We start from the raw sequence: 20604 nt of genomic DNA, 5'->3' as shown, positions 1-20604 counted from the left end.
TGATGTCTCGTCTTTAAACGATGCCAGTATTTGCACTACATTAGTGTTTTGTGGATTAAGAGGCAGCATTGAGGTAGTTTTGTCATTTTTATGTGTAATGTGTAAATGCCAACATTTATTGCACAGTGTATGATTATTGTAATAAGTATATTTTTTCTACTGTACGTTTTGACAACTCTACAAGTTTCACTACAACAAATTATATAAAGAAAGAGCTATACCACAATTAACAAAGCTATGTAGTAAAGGCCCATTAAAGGGTTAGCAGGAAGAAATGACCAATCAGGAAGCTCCCAGGAGCAATGATACTTCTACACTGTCAAACCTCCAACGGGGTATTTTCCGAAATACTGCCTGTACCACGTGCCACGCCAGAGAGGCAATGGGAGATTAAGGAGGTTAATAAGTGGCTCAAGAATTGGTGTAGGAAGGAGGGGTTTGGGTTCCTGGAGAACTGGTCGACTTCTCAGTTGGCTACAGGTTCTAAGCTAGGGACGGGCTGCATCTCAATGGGGTAGGTGCAGCTGTGCTGGGAGAGAAAATGGCTAGAAGGTTGGAGGAGTGTTTAAACTAGGGATTGGGGGGGAGGCTATTCATTTTATAGGAGGGGACGATAGTGCAGATAGAGACCTGGGCACAAATAAGGAAGTTGGGGGTGGCGGTGGCATGGGGGGTGGGATTAGAACAGTTAATAATTTAAGAAAGAATAGAGGTACAGAGAGGAACATCAAGTGCATGTATACTAATGCCAGAAGCATCGCCAACAAAATGGACTAATTAGAACTTATGTTGTTGGAGCATAGTTATGACATGGTGGGGATATCTGAAACGTGGCTGGATGAGAGCCATGACTGGGCTGTTAACTTACAGGGCTATAGCCTGTTCAGAAATGACCGTACAGATAAGCGAGGGGGTGGGGTGTGTCTGTATGTAAAATCATCCTTAAAACCCATCCTGCGTGATAATATAGGTGAATGTAATGAAAATGTAGAATCCCTGTGGGTGGAGATAAGGGGAGGGGGAAAAAAATAATAAATTACTGATAGAGGTTTCTTATAAGTCTCCAAAAATAATGGAAGCAATGGAGAATATCCTTATAAAGCAAATAGATGAAGCTGCGACTCAAGGAGAAGTCATTATTATGGGGGACTTCAACTACCCTGAAATAGATTGGGGAACAGAAACCTGCAGTTCCAGCAAAGGTAATCAGTTTTTGACAACTATGAGAGACAATTACCTTTCACAACTGGTTCAGGACCCAACAACAAGGGGGGCACTGCTAGACTAATATTAACCAACAGGCCAGACCGCATAGCAAATATAAGGGTTGGGGGTCACTTGGGGAATAGTGATCACAAAATAATAAGTTTTCATGTATCCTTTAATAAGATGTGTAGAAGAGGGGTTACAAGGACACTAAACTTCCGGAGGGCAAATTTACAACGGATGAGAGAGGATCTTGGTGCAATTAACTGGGACAATATCCTGAGACATAATAATACACAAAGGAAATGGGAGACATTTATTAGCATCCTGGATAGGACCTGTGCACAGTATATACCGTATGGGAATAAACATACTAGAAATAGGAGGAAACCAATATGGCTAAATAGAGCTGTAAGGGGCGCAATAAGTGACAAAAAGAAAGCATTTAGAGAATTAAAGGAAGTAGGTAGTGAGGAGGCATTAAATAAATACAAAAAATTAAATAAATTCTGTAAAAAGCAAATCAAGGCAGTAAAAATTGAGACAGAGAGACTCATTGCCAGAGAGAGTAAAAATAATCCTAAAATATTCTTTAACTACATAAATAGTAAGAAACTAAAAAATGATAGTGTTGGCCCCCTTAAAAATAGTCTGGGTGAAATGGTGAATGAGGATGAGGAAAAAGCAATATGCTTAATGATTTTTTTCATCAGTATTTACTCAAGAAAAATCCCATGGCAGACAAAATATCTAGTGATAAAAATTCCCAACTAAATGTCACCTGCTTAACCCAGCAGGAAGTGCGGCGGCGTCTAAAATCTCTAAAATTGACAAATCTCCGGGCCCGGATGGGATACACCCCCGAGTACTGCAGGAATTAGGTACAGTCATTGATAAACCATTTTTAATCTTTAAAGACTCCATAATAACAGGGTCTGTACCACAGGACTGGCGTATAGCAAATGTGGTGCCAATATTCAAAAAGTGGACAAAAACTGAACTCGGTAATTATAGGCCAGTAAGCTTAACCTCTACTGTGGGTAAAATCCTGGAGGGCATTCTAAGGGATGCTATACTGGAGCATCTGAAGAGGAATAACCTCATGACCCAGTATCAACATGGGTTTACTAGGGACCGTTCATGTCAGACTAATCTGATCAATTTCTATGAAGAGGTAAGTTCCAGACTGGACCAAGGGAACACAGTAGACGTAGTGTATATGAACTTCAAAAGCTTTTGATACGGTGCCTGTTATGACCCCAATGGCGAGGGTCTCAGAGGAACGTGGAAGTCTGCAAGATACAAAAATCCAGCTCATAGGGCAGTGGTAACTGGGTTGACCATATATCTACTCCTAACGCCAACACTAGAAGTAGCCGGGGGTCATACCTACGTTGATCCTAGATGACTCGCGCCAGCCGGAGAATCTAAATACCCCTAGTAGAGGAAAACAAAGACCTCTCTTGCCTCCAGAGAAAGGGACCCCAAAGCAGGATAGAAGCCCCCCACAAATAATAACGGTGAGGTAAGAGGAAATGACAAACACAGAAATGAACCAGGTTTAGCACAGAGAGGCCCGCTAACTAATAGCAGAATATAGAAAGGTAACTTATATGGTCAACAAAAAAACCCTATCAAAAATCCACACTGGAAATTCAAGAACCCCCGAACCGTCTAACGGTCCGGGGGGAGAACACCAGCGCCCTAGAGCTTCCAGCAAAAGTCAGGATACAGATTAGGAACAAGCTGGACAAAAATACTAAACCAAAAACAAATAGCAAAAAGCAAAGTAAATGACTTAGCTGAATAACCGGACCAGGATCAGTAGACAAGAGCACAGAAGATTAGCTCTGATAACTACGTTGCCAGGCATAGAACTGAGTGTCCAGGGAGCTTATAAAGCAACGCCCCTAACTAACGACCCAGGTGCGGATAAAAGGAAAGACAGAAAAACCAGAGTCAAAAAACTAGTAACCACTAGAGGGAGCCAAAAAGCAAATTCACAACAGTACCCCCCCCTTAGTGAGGGGTCACCGAACCCTCACCACGACCACCAGGGCGATCAGGATGAGCGGCATGAAAGGCACGAACTAAATCGGCCGCATGAACATCAGAGGCGACCACCCAGGAATTATCCTCCTGACCATAGCCCTTCCACTTGACCAGGTACTGAAGTCTTCGCCTGGAGAGGCGAGAATCCAAGATCTTCTCCACCACGTACTCCAACTCGCCCTCAACCAACACCGGAGCAGGAGGCTCAGCAGAAGGAACTACAGGCACAACGTACCGCCGCAACAAGGACCTATGAAATACATTGTGAATAGCAAACGACACAGGAAGATCCAGACGAAAAGATACAGGATTAAGGATTTCCAATATCTTGTAAGGACCAATAAAACGAGGTTTAAATTTGGGAGAGGAGACCTTCATAGGAACAAAGCGGGAAGAAAGCCATACCAAATCCCCAACGCGTAGTCGGGGACCCACACCGCGGCGGCGGTTGGCAAAGCGCTGAGCCCTCTCCTGTGACAACTTCAAGTTGTCCACCACATGATTCCAGATCCGCTGCAACCTATCCACCACAGAATCCACCCCAGGACAGTCAGAAGACTCCACATGACCTGAAGAAAAGCGAGGATGGAAACCAGTGTTGCAGAAAAAAGGCGAAACCAAGGTGGCGGAACTAGCCCGATTATTAAGGGCAAACTCAGCCAACGGCAAGAATGTCACCCAATCGTCCTGATCAGCAGAGACAAAACACCTCAAATAAGCCTCCAAAGTCTGATTGGTTCGCTCCGTCTGTCCATTAGTCTGAGGATGGAAAGCAGAGGAAAACGACAAATCAATGCCCATCCTACTACAAAAGGATCGCCAGAACCTGGAAACGAACTGGGATCCTCTATCTGACACAATATTCTCAGGGATGCCGTGCAAACGAACCACGTTCTGGAAAAACACAGGAACCAGATCGGAAGAGGAAGGCAGCTTAGGCAAAGGAACCAAATGGACCATCTTGGAGAAGCGATCACATATCACCCAGATAACAGACATGCCCTGAGATAGCGGAAGATCAGAAATGAAATCCATGGAGATATGTGTCCAAGGTCTCTTCGGGACAGGCAAGGGCAAGAGCAACCCGCTGGCACGAGAACAGCAAGGCTTAGCTCTAGCACAAGTCCCACAGGACTGCACAAATGACCGCACATCCCTTGACAAAGAAGGCCACCAAAAGGACCTGGCCACCAGATCTCTGGTGCCAAAAATTCCCGGGTGACCTGCCAACACCGAGGAATGAACCTCGGAAATGACTCTGCTGGTCCACTTATCCGGAACAAACAGTCTGTCAGGTGGACAAGACTCAGGCCTATCAGCTTGAAATCTCTGCAACACACGTCGCAGATCCGGAGAAATAGCTGATAAGATAACTCCATCCTTAAGAATACCAACAGGATCAGCGACTCCAGGAGCATCAGGCACAAAGCTCCTAGAAAGAGCATCGGCCTTCACATTCTTTGAACCTGGTAAATACGAGACAACAAAATCAAAGCGGGAGAAAAACAATGACCAGCGGGCCTGTCTCGGATTAAGGCGTTTAGCAGACTCGAGATACATCAGATTTTTGTGATCAGTCAAGACCACCACACGATGCTTAGCACCCTCGAGCCAATGACGCCACTCCTCAAATGCCCACTTCATGGCCAACAACTCCCGATTGCCCACATCATAATTTCGCTCGGCAGGCGAAAACTTCCTAGAGAAAAAGGCACAAGGTTTCATAACAGAGCAACCAGGGCCTCTCTGCGACAAAACGGCCCCTGCTCCAATCTCCGAAGCATCCACCTCAACCTGAAAGGGAAGTGAGACATCGGGCTGGCACAAAACAGGCGCCGAAGTAAACCGGCGTTTCAACTCCTGGAAAGCCTCCACGGCAGCAGGAGCCCAGTTAGCTACATCGGAGCCCTTCTTGGTCATATCCGTCAAAGGTTTCACAACGCTAGAAAAATTAGCGATAAAACGACGGTAGAAGTTAGCGAAACCCAAGAACTTCTGAAGACTCTTAAGTGACGAGGGCTGAGTCCAATCAAGAATAGCTCGGACCTTGACCGGGTCCATCTCCACAGCAGAAGGGGAAAAAATAAACCCCAAAAAGGGAACCTTCTGTACACCAAAGAGACACTTTGAGCCTTTGACAAACAAAGAATTTTCACGCAAAATTTTAAAGACCAACCTGACCTGCTCCACATGCGAGTCCCAATCATCAGAAAAAACCAAAATATCATCCAGATAAACGATCAAAAATTTATCCAGATACTTCCGGAAAATGTCATGCATAAAGGACTGAAAAACTGAAGGCGCATTGGAGAGCCCAAAAGGCATCACCAAGTACTCAAAATGACCTTCGGGCGTATTGAATGCGGTTTTCCATTCATCACCTTGCTTAATGCGCACAAGGTTGTACGCACCACGAAGGTCTATCTTGGTGAACCACTTGGCACCTTTAATTCGGGCAAACAAGTCAGACAACAGCGGCAGAGGATACTGAAATTTGACAGTGATCTTATTTAAAAGCCGATAATCAATACAAGGCCTCAAAGATCCGTCCTTTTTAGCCACAAAAAAGAATCCTGCACCAAGAGGGGAAGAAGACGGACGAATATGTCCTTTCTCCAAAGACTCCTTGATATACGAACGCATAGCGGTATGTTCAGGTACCGACAGATTAAAGAGTCTTCCCTTAGGAAATTTACTGCCTGGAATCAAATCTATAGCACAGTCACAGTCCCTATGAGGAGGCAATGCACTGGACCTGGACTCGCTAAAGACATCCTGATAATCAGACAAATACTCCGGAACTTCCGAAGGCGTAGAAGAAGCAATAGACACAGGCAGGATATCCCCATGAATACCACGACAGCCCCAACTAGAAACTGACATAGCCTTCCAGTCCAGGACGGGATTATGGGTCTGTAACCATGGCAGCCCTAAAACAACCAAATCATGCATTTTATGTAAAACAAGAAAACGTATCACCTCGCGGTGTTCAGGAGTCATGCACATGGTAACCTGTGTCCAATACTGCGGTTTATTTGCTGCCAATGGCGTAGCATCAATACCCCTAAGAGGAATAGGATTTTCTAATGGTTCAAGAGTAAAACCACAGCGCTTAGCAAATGACAGATCCATAAGACTCAGGGCAGCACCTGAATCTACAAACGCCATGACAGGATAAGACGACAGTGAGCAAATCAAAGTTACAGACAGAATAAATTTAGGTTGCAAATTTCCAGCGGTGACCGGACCAACAACCTTAGCTATACGTTTAGAGCATGCTGAGATAACATGTGTAGAATCACCACAGTAGTAGCACAAGCCATTCCGGCGTCTATGAATTTTCCGCTCATTTCTGGTCAGGATTCTATCACATTGCATTAAATCAGGTGTCTGTTCAGACAACACCATGAGGGAATTTGCGGTTTTTCTATCACATTGCACCGAATTAGGTGTCTGTTCAGACAACACCATGAGGGAATTTGCGGTCTTGCGCTCCCGCAATCGCCGGTCAATTTGAATAGCCAGTGCCATAGCATCATTCAGACCTGTGGGAATGGGAAAACCCACCATAACATCTTTAATGGCATCAGAAAGACCATTTCTAAAATTAGCGGCCAGTGCACAGTCGTTCCAATGTGTCAGCACGGACCATTTCCGAAATTTTTGGCAATACACTTCAGCCTCGTCCTGCCCCTGAGACATAGCCAGCAGGGCCTTTTCTGCCTGAATCTCAAGATTGGGTTCCTCATAAAGTAAACCGAGCGCCAGAAAAAACGCATCAATATCAGCCAATGCCGGATCTCCTGGCGCCAGCGAAAAAGCCCAATCTTGAGGGTCACCCCGTAAGAACGAAATAACAATTTTTACTTGCTGAGCGGAGTCTCCAGATGAACAGGGTCTCAGGGACAAAAACAATTTACAATTATTCTTGAAATTCCTAAACTTAAACCTGTCTCCGGAAAACAGTTCAGGAATCGGTATCTTAGGTTCTGACCCAGGACTTCTGATAACATAATCTTGTATGCCCTGCACACGAGTAGCCAGCTGGTCCACACTTGTAATCAAGGTCTGGACATTCATGTCTGCAGCAAGCATAAGCCACTCTGAGGTAAAGGGGATGAAGAAAAAAAAAAAAAAAAAAAAAAAAATGAGAGAGGAGAAAAAAAAAAAAAACTCAGAATCTTCTTTCTTATAATCCCTCTTTTGCAATGCATTAAACATTTAATATAGGCCTGGCAAACTGTTATGACCCCAATGGCGAGGGTCTCAGAGGAACGTGGAAGTCTGCAAGATACAAAAATCCAGCTCATAGGGCAGTGGTAACTGGGTTGACCATATATCTACTCCTAACGCCAACACTAGAAGTAGCCGGGGGTCATACCTACGTTGATCCTAGATGACTCGCGCCAGCCGGAGAATCTAAATACCCCTAGTAGAGGAAAACAAAGACCTCTCTTGCCTCCAGAGAAAGGGACCCCAAAGCAGGATAGAAGCCCCCCACAAATAATAACGGTGAGGTAAGAGGAAATGACAAACACAGAAATGAACCAGGTTTAGCACAGAGAGGCCCGCTAACTAATAGCAGAATATAGAAAGGTAACTTATATGGTCAACAAAAAAACCCTATCAAAAATCCACACTGGAAATTCAAGAACCCCCGAACCGTCTAACGGTCCGGGGGGAGAACACCAGCGCCCTAGAGCTTCCAGCAAAAGTCAGGATACAGATTAGGAACAAGCTGGACAAAAATACTAAACCAAAAACAAATAGCAAAAAGCAAAGTAAATGACTTAGCTGAATAACCGGACCAGGATCAGTAGACAAGAGCACAGAAGATTAGCTCTGATAACTACGTTGCCAGGCATAGAACTGAGTGTCCAGGGAGCTTATAAAGCAACGCCCCTAACTAACGACCCAGGTGCGGATAAAAGGAAAGACAGAAAAACCAGAGTCAAAAAACTAGTAACCACTAGAGGGAGCCAAAAAGCAAATTCACAACAGGTGCCACACAAAAGGTTGATACATAAAATGAAAATATTGGGGATAGGGGAAAATATGTGTAAGTGGGTTAAGAGCTGGCTCAGGGATAGGAAACAAAGGGTGGCTATTAATGGAGCACACTCGGACTGGGTCGTGGTTAGCAGTGGGGTACCACAGGGGTCAGTATTGGGCCCTCTTCTTTTTTAACATATTTATTAATGACCTTGTAGGGGGCATACAGAGCAGAATTTCAATATTTGCAGAGGACACTAAACTCTGCAGGGTAATCAATACAGAGGAGGACAATTTTATATTACAAGATGATTTATGTAAACTAGAAGCTTGGGCTGATAAATAGCAAATGAGCTTTAATGGGGATAAATGCAAGGTCATGCACTTGGGCAGAAGTAATAAGATGTATAACTATGCGCTTAATTCTAAAACTCTGAGCAAAACCATCAATGAAAAAGACCTGGGTGTATGGGTGGATGGCAAACTCATATTTAGTGGCCAGTGTCAGGCAGCTGCTACAAAGGCAAATAAAATAATGGTATGCATTAAAAGAGGCATAGATGCTCATGAGGAGAACATCATTTTATCTCTATACAAGTCACTAGTTCAACCACACTTAGAATACTGTGTACAGTTTTGGTCTCCGGTGTATAAGAAAGACATAGCTGAACTAGAGCAGGTGCAGAGAAGAGCGACCAAGGTTATTAGCGGACTGGGGTGTCTGCAATACCAAGATAGGTTATTACACTTGGGGCTATTTAGTTTGGAAAAACAAAGGCTAAGGGGTGATCTTATTTTAATGTATAAATATATGAGGGGACAGTATAAAGACCTTTCTGATGATATTTTTAATCATAGACCTGAGACAGGGACAAGGGGGCATCCTCTACGTCTGGAGGAAAGAAGGTTTAAGCATAATAACAGACGCGGATTCTTTACTGTAAGAGCAGTGAGACTATGGAACTCTCTGCCGTATGATGTTGTAATGAGTGATTCGTTACTTAAATTTAAGAGGGGACTGGATGCCTTTCTTGAAAAGTATAATGTTATAGATTATATATATATATTAGATTCATTGATAGGGCGTTTATCCAGGGAACTAGTCTGATTGATGTATGTGGAGTCGGGAAGAAATTTTTTCCCCAATGTGGAGCTTACTATTTGCCACATGGGTTTTTTTTGCCTTCCTCTGGATCAACAGGGCATGTTAGGCTATGGGTTGAACTAGATAGACTTAGTCTTCCTTCAACCTTAATAACTATGTTACTATTTTAAACTTTACCTGCTGTGGTTCTCAACTTCAGCAATCACTGCTGAGCTGTATGATAGGGACTGACTTGTTTTACTTGTGGGATGACTTGACTTTGATCATATCACATACATCCAAAGGAAATGAGAGAGCTGCAGCTCTAACTTCCACCCGTTGTATGTGATTTGTCCTCAGACGGGGAGAGTGAAGCCAGCATTCTGTGATTGGGTGACATAACAATGTTACACAATCTCTGGGAGAGGAACATGTGTATGTGTTATTGTTTTATAAGGGGAAATCATGAGGACAACCCCCTTAATTTCTAAATGAGTTAATTTTTTCAAAATGAGATGTAAAATTGTTTAACTTCTACCTTCTGATTTGTTTTCAATGTTCTGTTGTGAATAAACTATGGCCATGTCATTGCGTCCTTTTTGTATTTACAATATACACAGCATGCAAACTTTTCTGGAATAGGGGTTGTAATGTTCTCCATTCGTTGATATTCAAGTTAAAAAATGAAATGTATATGTTCTAACCTTTGATCCCTGCTGTCCATGTTGTCCTGGAAAACCAGGAATTCCACGTTCACCCTAAATAAAAATAAAGATTATAAGTTCTTTAATTTAAATAACTACTGCATGAAAAATTTTGACAGATCAAGAAATGTGTCAACTGCTTAAAGCAGCATGAAGTACACTAAAGTAGATAAATTACCAGTCCCAGGTGGCATTCATCCCCGAGTACTGCATGAATTAAGTACTGTATGGTGAAAGACAGATCATTAGGATTCCATGATAACAGGGTCTATACTACAGGACTTGCACATAGCAAATATGGTGCCAATATTTAAGAAGGGAACAAAGACTAAACATAGACATTTTAGGCTGTTAAGTTTAACCTCTACTCTCAAAATCTTTGAGAGCTTTTTAACATGCTATCCTGGAGTTTTTCTAAAAAAATAACATCATGACCAATCAACATGGGTTTATGAAGGATTGAGACTATCAAGGAGGTAAATTCCAGACTGGTCCAAGGTAACACTGTGGATGTCCTCTAACTGGACTTTTGCATTTGATATAGTGCCACATAAAAGGCTGTTACGTGAAATGAGAGCAATGGGACTAGAGTAAAATATGCGCAATCCTGTTACCAATCTACAAAGTATTGTAGTGCGGGGTATGCGCTGCTCTTGAATCGTGGACCACTACCGGACCACCATCAGGTAAAACCCTTGCTGCTATCTACATTCCTTCTCCCTATACAATACTTTTTAGATTATATACCCCTTTTTCATTGCAGTATATATTCTGGGCAAGTTGGTATATTGCATAAATCATTTACCATACAATTGAATACTGTCATCTCTGTATTTATACTGTTTATGGTAATTTTTAAAGGGATTACTACATTTATACACTTTAATCACTAATTTTACAACCTTATATTTTCTGTGGTTCCCTCTTTGAATTAATTTCTATACCCTTGTGTACAAATCTTGTTTTTAATATGATTTTATATTGAATCATTGTACTTGTGTGGGCACTATGTTGCACAAAGCTCCAGTTATAGCCACCTTCTGTTTAACCCCTTCGCCGCGAAGCCTGTTTTCACCTTCCTAACTAGGCCAATTTTTACAATTCCAACCACTGTCACTTTAGGTCATAACTCTGGAACACTTCAATGGATCCCACTGATTCTGAGAACGTTTTCTTGTGACATATTGTACTTCATGATAGTGGTAAAATGCATTTAATATGATTTGCCTTTATTTGTGAAAAAAATGGAAAATTGGCGAAAATTTTATAATTTTCAAACTTTTAATTTTAATGCCATTAAGTTATAGAGTCATATCGCACTAAATAGTTAATAAATAACATTTCCCACATGTCTACTTTACATCAGCACAATTTTTTAATCATCTTTTTTTTTTTAGGAAGTTATAAGGGTTAAATGTTGGCAGGCGATTTCTCATTTTACAAAAAAATTAGCAAAATCATTTTTTTAGGGACCATGTCACATTTGAGGTCACTTTGAGGGGTCTATTTGACAGAAAATACCCAAAAGTGACACCATTCTAAAAACTGCACCCCTCAAGCTACTCAATACCACATTCAAGCAGTTTATTAACCCTTCAGGTGCTTTACAAAATTGTGTTAGCCCCAAATTTTACTTTTTCATACTGGGAAAATGTAAAAATGGCACAAAACCATATCCCACAATTTCTGCTAAATGTAGAAATGTAGAAATACCATATATTTCCATTAACAAATCACAGACCTGAGTGGCGGCTTGCTTTTTTTGCGGATTGAGTTGAAGCTTTTATTGGGAACATTTTACATGACATTTATGATCACACTTATCCGCGCTCTACGCTGAGCACTCACATCGGGATTTCCATCTAAATCTCCGAGTGACATGACAGATGAAATCTCCGATGGATACATTCACTATAATGAGGCAGCAGAGTTACTCTAGACTCCATCTGGCCTCTGTTCAGCGGTGTCCGTCATTTCAGAAGTGCGCAGAACTGTGGCCGACGGCACTTTTATGCAATCCTAAAAATACGGACACTGCTGGATCACAGGTCCTATGGCATCCACAGTGCCTCCATATACCTCAATACAGGGAATATTCCACCAACAGAACATCGGAGCAGCAAGTGACAGGCAGGGAAGGAGCTGTCTCAGGTCCTGCTACCTGCAGACACTGGGAAGCCACCTTTCCTGCAGGACCAGGATTGACCCTGTGGCCATCTTGGGGGTCGGGGTTCTCCATGGAGACCATCAGGACAACGTAATCGCATCATGTTGTCCTGATGGAAGCGTGCAGGGAGCTCATTCCCTGCGTGATGCTCATCTATGCCGCTGTCACTACTGACAGCATCATCAGGTAGGTTAAATGTCCACGATTGGTGCTAAGATCGATCGTGGCGTTGCTGCGTGGTGTCAGCTCTATGTGAGGTTGAGGTTGCACAATTGTGCTGCCATACATGTACTGCTCTTTGCAGGAACGCAGCTCGCGCAGAGCAGTACATGTATGGCACATGTCAGGAAGGGGTCAATAAAGATGTTTTACATCATAAACTTTTGTCCCATATCCATTCTTCTTAATCCATGTCTAGTGGTTTCTTTGGTATGTCACTTTAAAAACATTGAAAGCTAAACAAGTAGCTAGTTAACTAGTGGCTAGTTAACTAGTGGCTAGTTAACTATTTCACCACAATGGTCCAATGCCACAGAGGATGGGGAGCCTGTTGCGTGGTTTGGTGTTAGAAGTATGCAAGATAATGCTTTACGTTATGATGCAATATTACATTAAATGATGACATTATTTTGTTCATATTGCAACATGTTCATGTTGCACATGTTGCCTAGGCAATGATTCTCACAATTATTGCACTGTCATGCAATAAAACTGCAGTCCATCCTGACTATTTTATGGTTGGTAAAGCATTTATTTTTTCACCTGCTGGTATACATCAACATATGCGGTAATAGATTACATCTGGATCATTATTTTGTTCTGGCAGCAGAGAGATGAGAGAGATGGAGTATAAAATGTTCTTGGTTTAAGGAAAACACTTGAGGATACAAAATATATTTTACAAGTAATGTACTGGAAAAATATACAGTTTTTTCCAGGCGGAGAGAATGCACCAGCAATAAAACTTTACTTAATGTTGTCTGTCTTGTCTAAAATTATGTGAGATATTCTGAATTTGATTAACATTTTGCCATTAGTAGAAACTTTTCTTTCAATCTGATTAAGAGCACATAGAAAATAATAGGATGCTGAGTACTGTATGTAAGAGGTCCAAAGTGCGATACAACATATGCTATGGTTTTATTTATATTTTAAAAAGGACACAATACTAAACCTTTTCACCATCCCGTCCGGAGTTGCCCTTGAAACCTGGTATCCCACGTGGTCCCTAAAATATTTAATTAAAGTATTAACCTCTACAGGGGCACATTAATAAATGGATTTCATTGCTCATACAATTCAAGTTTACTTTATCTTTTGAAATTGTCTGTTTTCAATATTTCCTGTTGCTGTATCAAACTGTGCTCTCTCTATTGGTGAATAGAGTAATAAAGGAGAGCTTTTACTACAAACGCACTGCTTTTGCAGTGTATAGGTTAGGTAGAAAGTCAGTATAGATGAGCTGATCAATACATGGAGAAACAAGTTGTAGTCAAAATTCCTGAAATTTGCGGTCTCATGCCAAATCTAACATTTTGAAATTCGATTAGATGCACGGAAAAAAATTAATCAACACCATTTCCTACAATGCTGAAGCATCAGAGAGCATGTTACCATTATTTTGTGTTGACGTGAGAGCTTCCCCATAATGTCATGGTGATATCTTCCAGATTTTCCTACTTTGTACAGTATTGGTCAGTACTTGAGCAATCACAGATCAGCAACTTCTAGTAGAGCATTGTTTGTATGGCAGAGGTGTGTTATCCATCTCCAGAGCCCTTGGGTAAGTCTCTTTCTCCAGTACAGTTTAAGATCTCATGGTCAGTATGTTCCGCTCTTTTACGTAGAATGTGAGTTGCCTGCCTGGGCAGTGGGGTACTCGGAACCAGGTCCGGTACTTAAAGGGAACCTGTCACCCCCCAGGCATTTGTAACTAAAAGAGCCACCTTGTGCAGCAGTAATGTTTGAAGGGCAGCGTAACTGCGCATGCCCGAAAAAAAAAATAACTGCGCAGGCGCCGGGGATGCTAATGAAAGAAGAGGAGGTGGCACCTGGTGCGCAGAGGCCATGAGTGATGCCTGGAAGGCGTCTGGATTAGGGAGGAAAAGACCTGCCCCCCTGGCGACTTTTTTTTCACCGCTGTAGTGGTGGTTTAAGCGCAAGTTCCCTGTCCCGGTCATATGCTCATCCTCTGGCATATTCATATTAATTTTTAGCACCGCTCCAATCCCGAGAAGCCATCAAGTAACAATAGCTTCTGACTGGCCAGAAGTTAGAAGCTGCGTCACATGCGTAGTTTAGGAGAGCCAGAAAAAGTCATGTGCAAGTCTATGAGAGTCAGAAAGAGGCCAGAGCATGGCTCTGATAAACTCACATTCATTAGTGACCTTCGCGTTGCTCCATGAAATACTGAGAAAAAATAAACCGGCCACAAACTGCAGGAGACGGACTGGAGCAGCTGCGAAAACAGATGAAAACGCCAGAAGGTGAGTATCGGGCAGGGGACTTGGATATTAGGCGCCACTCCTGTGGTGAAATTTAAACAAAATGCTGGAGAGGTGCTTTAAATATAATGCAGCTCATAGTTACTAAAGGGGGGCTTGTTATACTAGTACACGAAAAAGACCCAGCTGGTAAGTATAAAAAGCCTCCGCCCTACCCATCTCCAGCCTCCCCAGACAGCAACTATTACATGTAATGAAGTGCACATAATCTCATAACAAAACTGTATAATAATCAGCCACTCCACGACCTGTACCCCCTCCCCCAACTCCACTTCAGCCCCCACAATATCCCCATCGTCTCACATTCATCCCAAGTGCCCTGCTCACTCTCCCCCTCTTTATCCCCCACAATACCCCATCCTCTCACATTCACCCCACAGTGACAGTGACATGCCTATTTAATCAATCTAATAAATTCCATCCCCACTTACTGATTAAGTTTGCAGGCAGAAGTAGGAAGCGTCTGAGTGAAATGCAAGATGAGCACTTGGACCCAGAAGGCCTGCCCTGAGCCAAGAGCCTGCACTGAGTGAAACAAACTGCAGCCTGGCAAAAGCTCCTCAGGTCATACAGCACCTTACATTGCAGGAGTGAGACTCTGCAACTGGCCACTGTGCGAGCCAGTCTGCATAGTCTCCGTCGACAGGAGCAGGCATTTTACTGCTCTTCTCCTGTGCTGAGTTCTGCCTCATCACTGAAGTGATATAGCAAAAAAAGGGGGGTAATAAACCGCTCAAACTGAAAAATGGGTGCCCAAAAAAAATTATATAATAAATAGCAAAAAGGGAAACCTGAAATGTAACGTTTAATAAATACTATTTAAAAACTATACGACACAACATGTAATGACAAACTCATGCATTGACCACACAGGTCAATAGAACAAGAAACTGATAAACAGTCCAAAGAGGAAAGGTCAGTAGTTAATTTGGAACCCTACACAGCCTTCAGGGCTTATTATCACAATATACACCCTGTCCAGCAAAGCAGAAGAACAAAAATTACCAATGTATGCTACTGTTAAAGAAAAATTGCTTAAGGTTCTCTATAAGGTGAAAGAAAAAACAGCACCACTATTTATCACCAATAAGAAGCCTCAAATACACGGGGACACACATAGAGCTATTGGAACAATCTCACCCAAATGTGATGCTGCAGCGTATTGAAATGTGTTCCCCATGTCAAGGTAAGAGTCCTATGGATCAAATTCCGTCCATCTAAGATCCGTTGGACTCCAGGACCACCTCCTGCGTTAAAGACCACCTCCCTACGCGTTTCATCTCAGGGAAGAATCATCAGGGGACAAGGCAGTCAGTATGTGGTCAGGATTTGAAGGAGTGCTCAACCGAGACAAAAAATCTCCAGGGAGCCTCTCACTGAATCACTGAAGTGGCAGTGGCATCCAGTGGGCCCTTCATGTGACTGTGCCCAGGGGTGATGACCTCCTCTCTGCCCCCCAATAGCTATGCTACTGCTCCACATGAGAAATGAATAAATCAGACTGTAAATCCACATTCATTTTTGAGAACTAAAAAGAAGAATGGTTGTTGCTCCTTAAGAGTTGTGCACATTGTATAACTCTTGTTTAATTATTTCAATGTGGTCAGCCAATTGTCCTGTTTATACTATTATGGAAAACATAAGTGCTTTGTGCTGCTTTTTCGTTTCATGAACTCCTTTTAATTTTTTGCAGGTTTTATTAATTAAACTTGAACTCCAATAGTGTACATTTCTATGAGACATATGCCTCATATCTGATTTATTTATATCAGTGCAACAATTTGTTTAAACAAAATATCCAGGACATCAACAAGATGTCTCTTGTCTTCATTTTTTGGAATTATCAAAAGTCTTTTTCTTAGACCAACCTTGCAGATAGTTGGCAGAGACAATTCAAAATTCAATCAAAATTATCTATGAATTTTATTATCTCCAACTATCAGATTTCCAAAATGAAAGAACTGTATGAAGAAAACTCTTTGGCATTGTTCAGAGATCTCGGCTATTGGAAATATGACAAAACACTGCACACTGGCAATCAAACCGATGGTGACACTTTTGGCTTTCAGAATTTCAGAATTTTGTGATAGTGACATGTGGTTAAGCATTCTATAGATCCCTTTTATTGTGAAAACTTGATCACAAATCCAGATCACAGACTTTAAAAAGGGGGAAAAAATTATTTAGTCAGCCACCAATTGTGCAAGTTCTCCAACTTAAAAAGTTGAGAGAGGCCTGTAATTGACATCATAGGCAGACCACAACTATGAGAGTCAAAATGAGAAAACAAATCCAGAAAATCACCTTGTCTGATTTGGCAAGATTTATTTAGCAAATTCTAGTGGAAAATAAGTATTTGGTCATTAACAAAAGTTCATCTCAATATTTTGTTACATATCCTTTGTTGGCAATGACAGTGGGCAAATGTTTTCTGTAAGTCTTCACACGGTTGGCACACACTGTTGGTGATATGTTGGCCCATTCCTCCATGCAGATCTCCTCTAGAGTAGTGATGTTTTGGGCCTGTCATTGGGCAACATGGACTTTCAACTCCCTCCAAAGGTTTTCTATGGGGTTGAGATCTGGAGCTGCATTACATTTAAAGCACTGCTCCAGAATTTTTTTGTAAATTTCACCACAGGAGTGTCACTTAATATCCAAGTCCCCTGCCCGATACTTACCTTCCGGCATTTTCATCTATTTTCACCGCTGCTCCAGTCCATCTCCTACACTTTGTGGCAAGTTCACTGCTCCAGTATTTCATGGAGTGGCACAGAGGTCACTAATGAATATGAGTCTATGACAGCCTTGTTCTGGCCTCTTTCTGGCTCTCATAGACTTGCACTTGACTTTTTCTGTCTCTCCTAAACTACGCTTGTGACGTAGCTTCTAGCTTCTGGCCAGTCAGAAGCTACTGTTACATGATGGCACCTCGGGACTGGAGCGGTGCCAAAAATTAATATGAATATGCCAGAGGATGAGTATATGACCAGGGCAGGGGACTTGCACTTAAACCACCACTACAGCGGTGAAAAAAGGCCCGCTGGAGAGGTGCTTTAATAGTTTAATAATATGACATTTATTATTAAAAATTTAATAAAGGTTTGGAATAAATGTCTGCAGTCACTCTGACTGCAGACTGCCAAATCATGGCAGGAGCGCCTGCTGTTATGATTAGACACGAGCGAATTTTCTCAGGTTCCCTCTTTTTCGGAAGCTATAGTGCTTGCCATATAAGCTGCAGAGGAAACCCGTCTTCCTAGATTACGCCGGACAATCCGCTGATTGGCGCCGCAGGTGCATGTGTCATGGCTGTGTGACAGTCATGACACATGCATGGAGAGCCCAACAAACTGGCTCTCCATGCATGTGTCATGACTGTGACACAGCTGCGACACATGCAGCTGCGGCGCTGATCGGCCGGCACGATCTAGGAAGCCGGATTCCCTCTGCAGCTTATTCGGCAAGCACAATAGCTTCTGAATAAGAGGGAACCTGAGCAAATTCACTAAACTCTAGTCAAGAGTCCCCAATATCACTGGCATTATCAGGCGGTCATGCAACCACGTTTTGTATATGCATGTGTCGACTACAAAGGTTTGGCTTCTCTCAATGCAAGAGAATAGAGAGAAGCCGAGAGAGTAGTCACATGACCACCTGCTGACATCAGTGATGCTGGGGCCATTGCTACTGTACATGGGGGGACTTAGGATACATAATTAAATGTTAAGTGGGCACTTAAGAAGCATTATTGTTTATAGGGGCACCAGTAGTGTATCCACCGGGTGGTAGAGGGTGCTGAGTTGGGTCAGTCAGGGTCAGGGGTGCAGTTACAGCTGCCGCTGTCAATTTCAGAGCAGTGACTGCAACCGTGCCTGCAAAATGTGAGAAGTCAAATAGTTTCTTTGCTGTAATCTTTGCAAATGAGACCTGAGTTGAGAAGTTGTAATGTTGGCCTGGGAAAAGTGAACCATTCCATAAGAAAAAACATCAGCTGTATGTCATTATCTGAAACTCTACTGTAAACTCTTATATTGTCTGCATGACTGGTATCTACCAATAAATGGTCGCCATATGGCAGTATTATCAGTGTTTGTTTTTGTATAGAGATTTATTTTCAATCATTGGTCATCTGCTGATGCTCCCCTATATTCACAATTATGGGGCACCAACGTTGCTATAGTCAGGGTTACCTGCTTAGGTACCCACTCAGATGTTTCGTCCCCCCATCTGAAACCCTAGGTGCGCCTCTGATGTGGAGTGTAAAGAGATAAGTATACTTTATACAGCATTGTTAATTTAAATATAGATTAGTACTATTATGAAAATGCAAACATTACCTGCACTCCTGGTGAACCAGGCATACCTGAACTCCCAATAGTTCCTGAACTTCCCTGTTGCAAAAGAAATTGTCATGTTAATAATTGATACTGGCATGGTAACATGATAGCATAATTTACATTTCCACAATATATGATTTGCTGAAATCTAAACAAGCTGTATGTAAACTGGAATAATAATCTAAATCATAATCTACTCATAGTATTCCCAGCTTCTGAGGACACTATGTACCTGCTATCGGTAAAAGGATTTGACCAATTTTAAAGAAATGTTCTGCTATTTTTTATTTCTCTAGAAATCTGGTAGAATACTTAAAGGAAATCTTGAAGCTATTTTTGTTATTTAACCTGAGAGTAACATGATATTGGGCAAGTGACAGCAAGTGAGCCTGTTTCCAGGGATGTGTCACTTACTACACTGTGTTTTGTAGTTTCAATGCAACCAGTGTTTTATCAACAGGAGATTATCACTACTTGACTAGGTCTCCTGTGCAAGGCAGTCAGGCTAATCGGTGTAACTCTGCCCCTGACACAAATTAGCAGCTTACTGACAATGTACACTGTACCCAGGAAACTGCCGATCAGTGGTGTGCGCAGGGATATATACAGCTTAGAAATATGACCGCTGCTACATCTATAGTAGATAAATCGGGAGTTCTCCCAACAACAGCAAGCAGTACAGTAATTGATACATAATTGGAATCAGGCTCTCTGCTCTTACGTCATACTGCTCTCAGATTTAAGAGCAAAAACCTGCTAACAGATTCCCTTTAACCTCTTTGCCGCAAACCCCATTTTGGAAATTATACACCTTTGGCAATATTTTTTGTAGTGATGATTTTTACTCCATGGGTGTTTTCCAGAAACAGCAGTGGATGATGATGAGTGAAAATTGCTAACTGCCGTTGTAGTGACCAGTACGTTGTAGTGACCAGTACGTTATGCCTAGCCCGTGCTTCTGTAGACACGCACTTGTAAATTAGGCAGGCTCTCATCACTACAGAAATAACGCACACTGGGGCTTAGAAGTGAGGGGGGTATTTGAATTTGGGAGCGGAGAATTTGATGAATTCTCACAGCCAGTGCAGGAAAGCACAGCGCCGGGGGACAGACAGCGGAAGGTAAGTATGTAGTGTTTGGTTTTTTTTACTTTTACGATGGTAACCAGGGTAAACATCGGGTTACTAAGCGCGGCCCTGCGTTTAGTAACCCGATGTTTACCCTGGTTACCGGCATCGTTGGTCGCTGGAAAGCTGTCTGTGTGACAGCTCTCCAGTGACCAAACAGTGACGCTGCAGCGATCGACATCGTCGCTTAGTGTGACGGTACCTTTAGAGCAGCATTTGATAGGCAGGGAAAGAGGCATGTCAGTGCCTGCTCTCTGCAGGTGTTCACAAGCCACCTTCCCTGCAGGTCCCTCTTGGCCTTTTTGCATTGCGTTGTCCTGATGGAAGCACGCAGGGAGCCCCCTCCCTAAGCGATGCTCATCTATGCCGCTGTTAGTATTGACAGCGGCATCAGATGGGTTAAATGCCCATGGGCTGTGCTAGCACCA

At 42.5% G+C, this 20604-nt stretch overlaps 1 protein-coding gene across 1 annotated transcript in view; it reads right to left on the bottom strand.

Moving 5' to 3' along the window:
* Positions 1–20604, bottom strand: part of COL21A1 (collagen type XXI alpha 1 chain) — a 536987-nt gene that overhangs the window by 208057 nt on the left and 308326 nt on the right. Inside the window, exons 11-13 of the mRNA XM_069726746.1 lie at positions 19050–19103; positions 13380–13433; positions 10039–10092 (exon numbers count right to left, since the gene is read on the bottom strand). Of these exons, the coding sequence (XP_069582847.1) occupies positions 10039–10092; positions 13380–13433; positions 19050–19103 (162 nt within the window). The remainder of the gene's footprint in view (positions 1–10038; positions 10093–13379; positions 13434–19049; positions 19104–20604) is intronic.

This window comes from Ranitomeya imitator, chromosome 5, assembly GCF_032444005.1.
Source record: "Ranitomeya imitator isolate aRanImi1 chromosome 5, aRanImi1.pri, whole genome shotgun sequence".
Lineage (NCBI taxonomy): Eukaryota > Metazoa > Chordata > Amphibia > Anura > Dendrobatidae > Ranitomeya > Ranitomeya imitator.
This window is presented reverse-complemented; position numbering and strand designations above follow the sequence as displayed.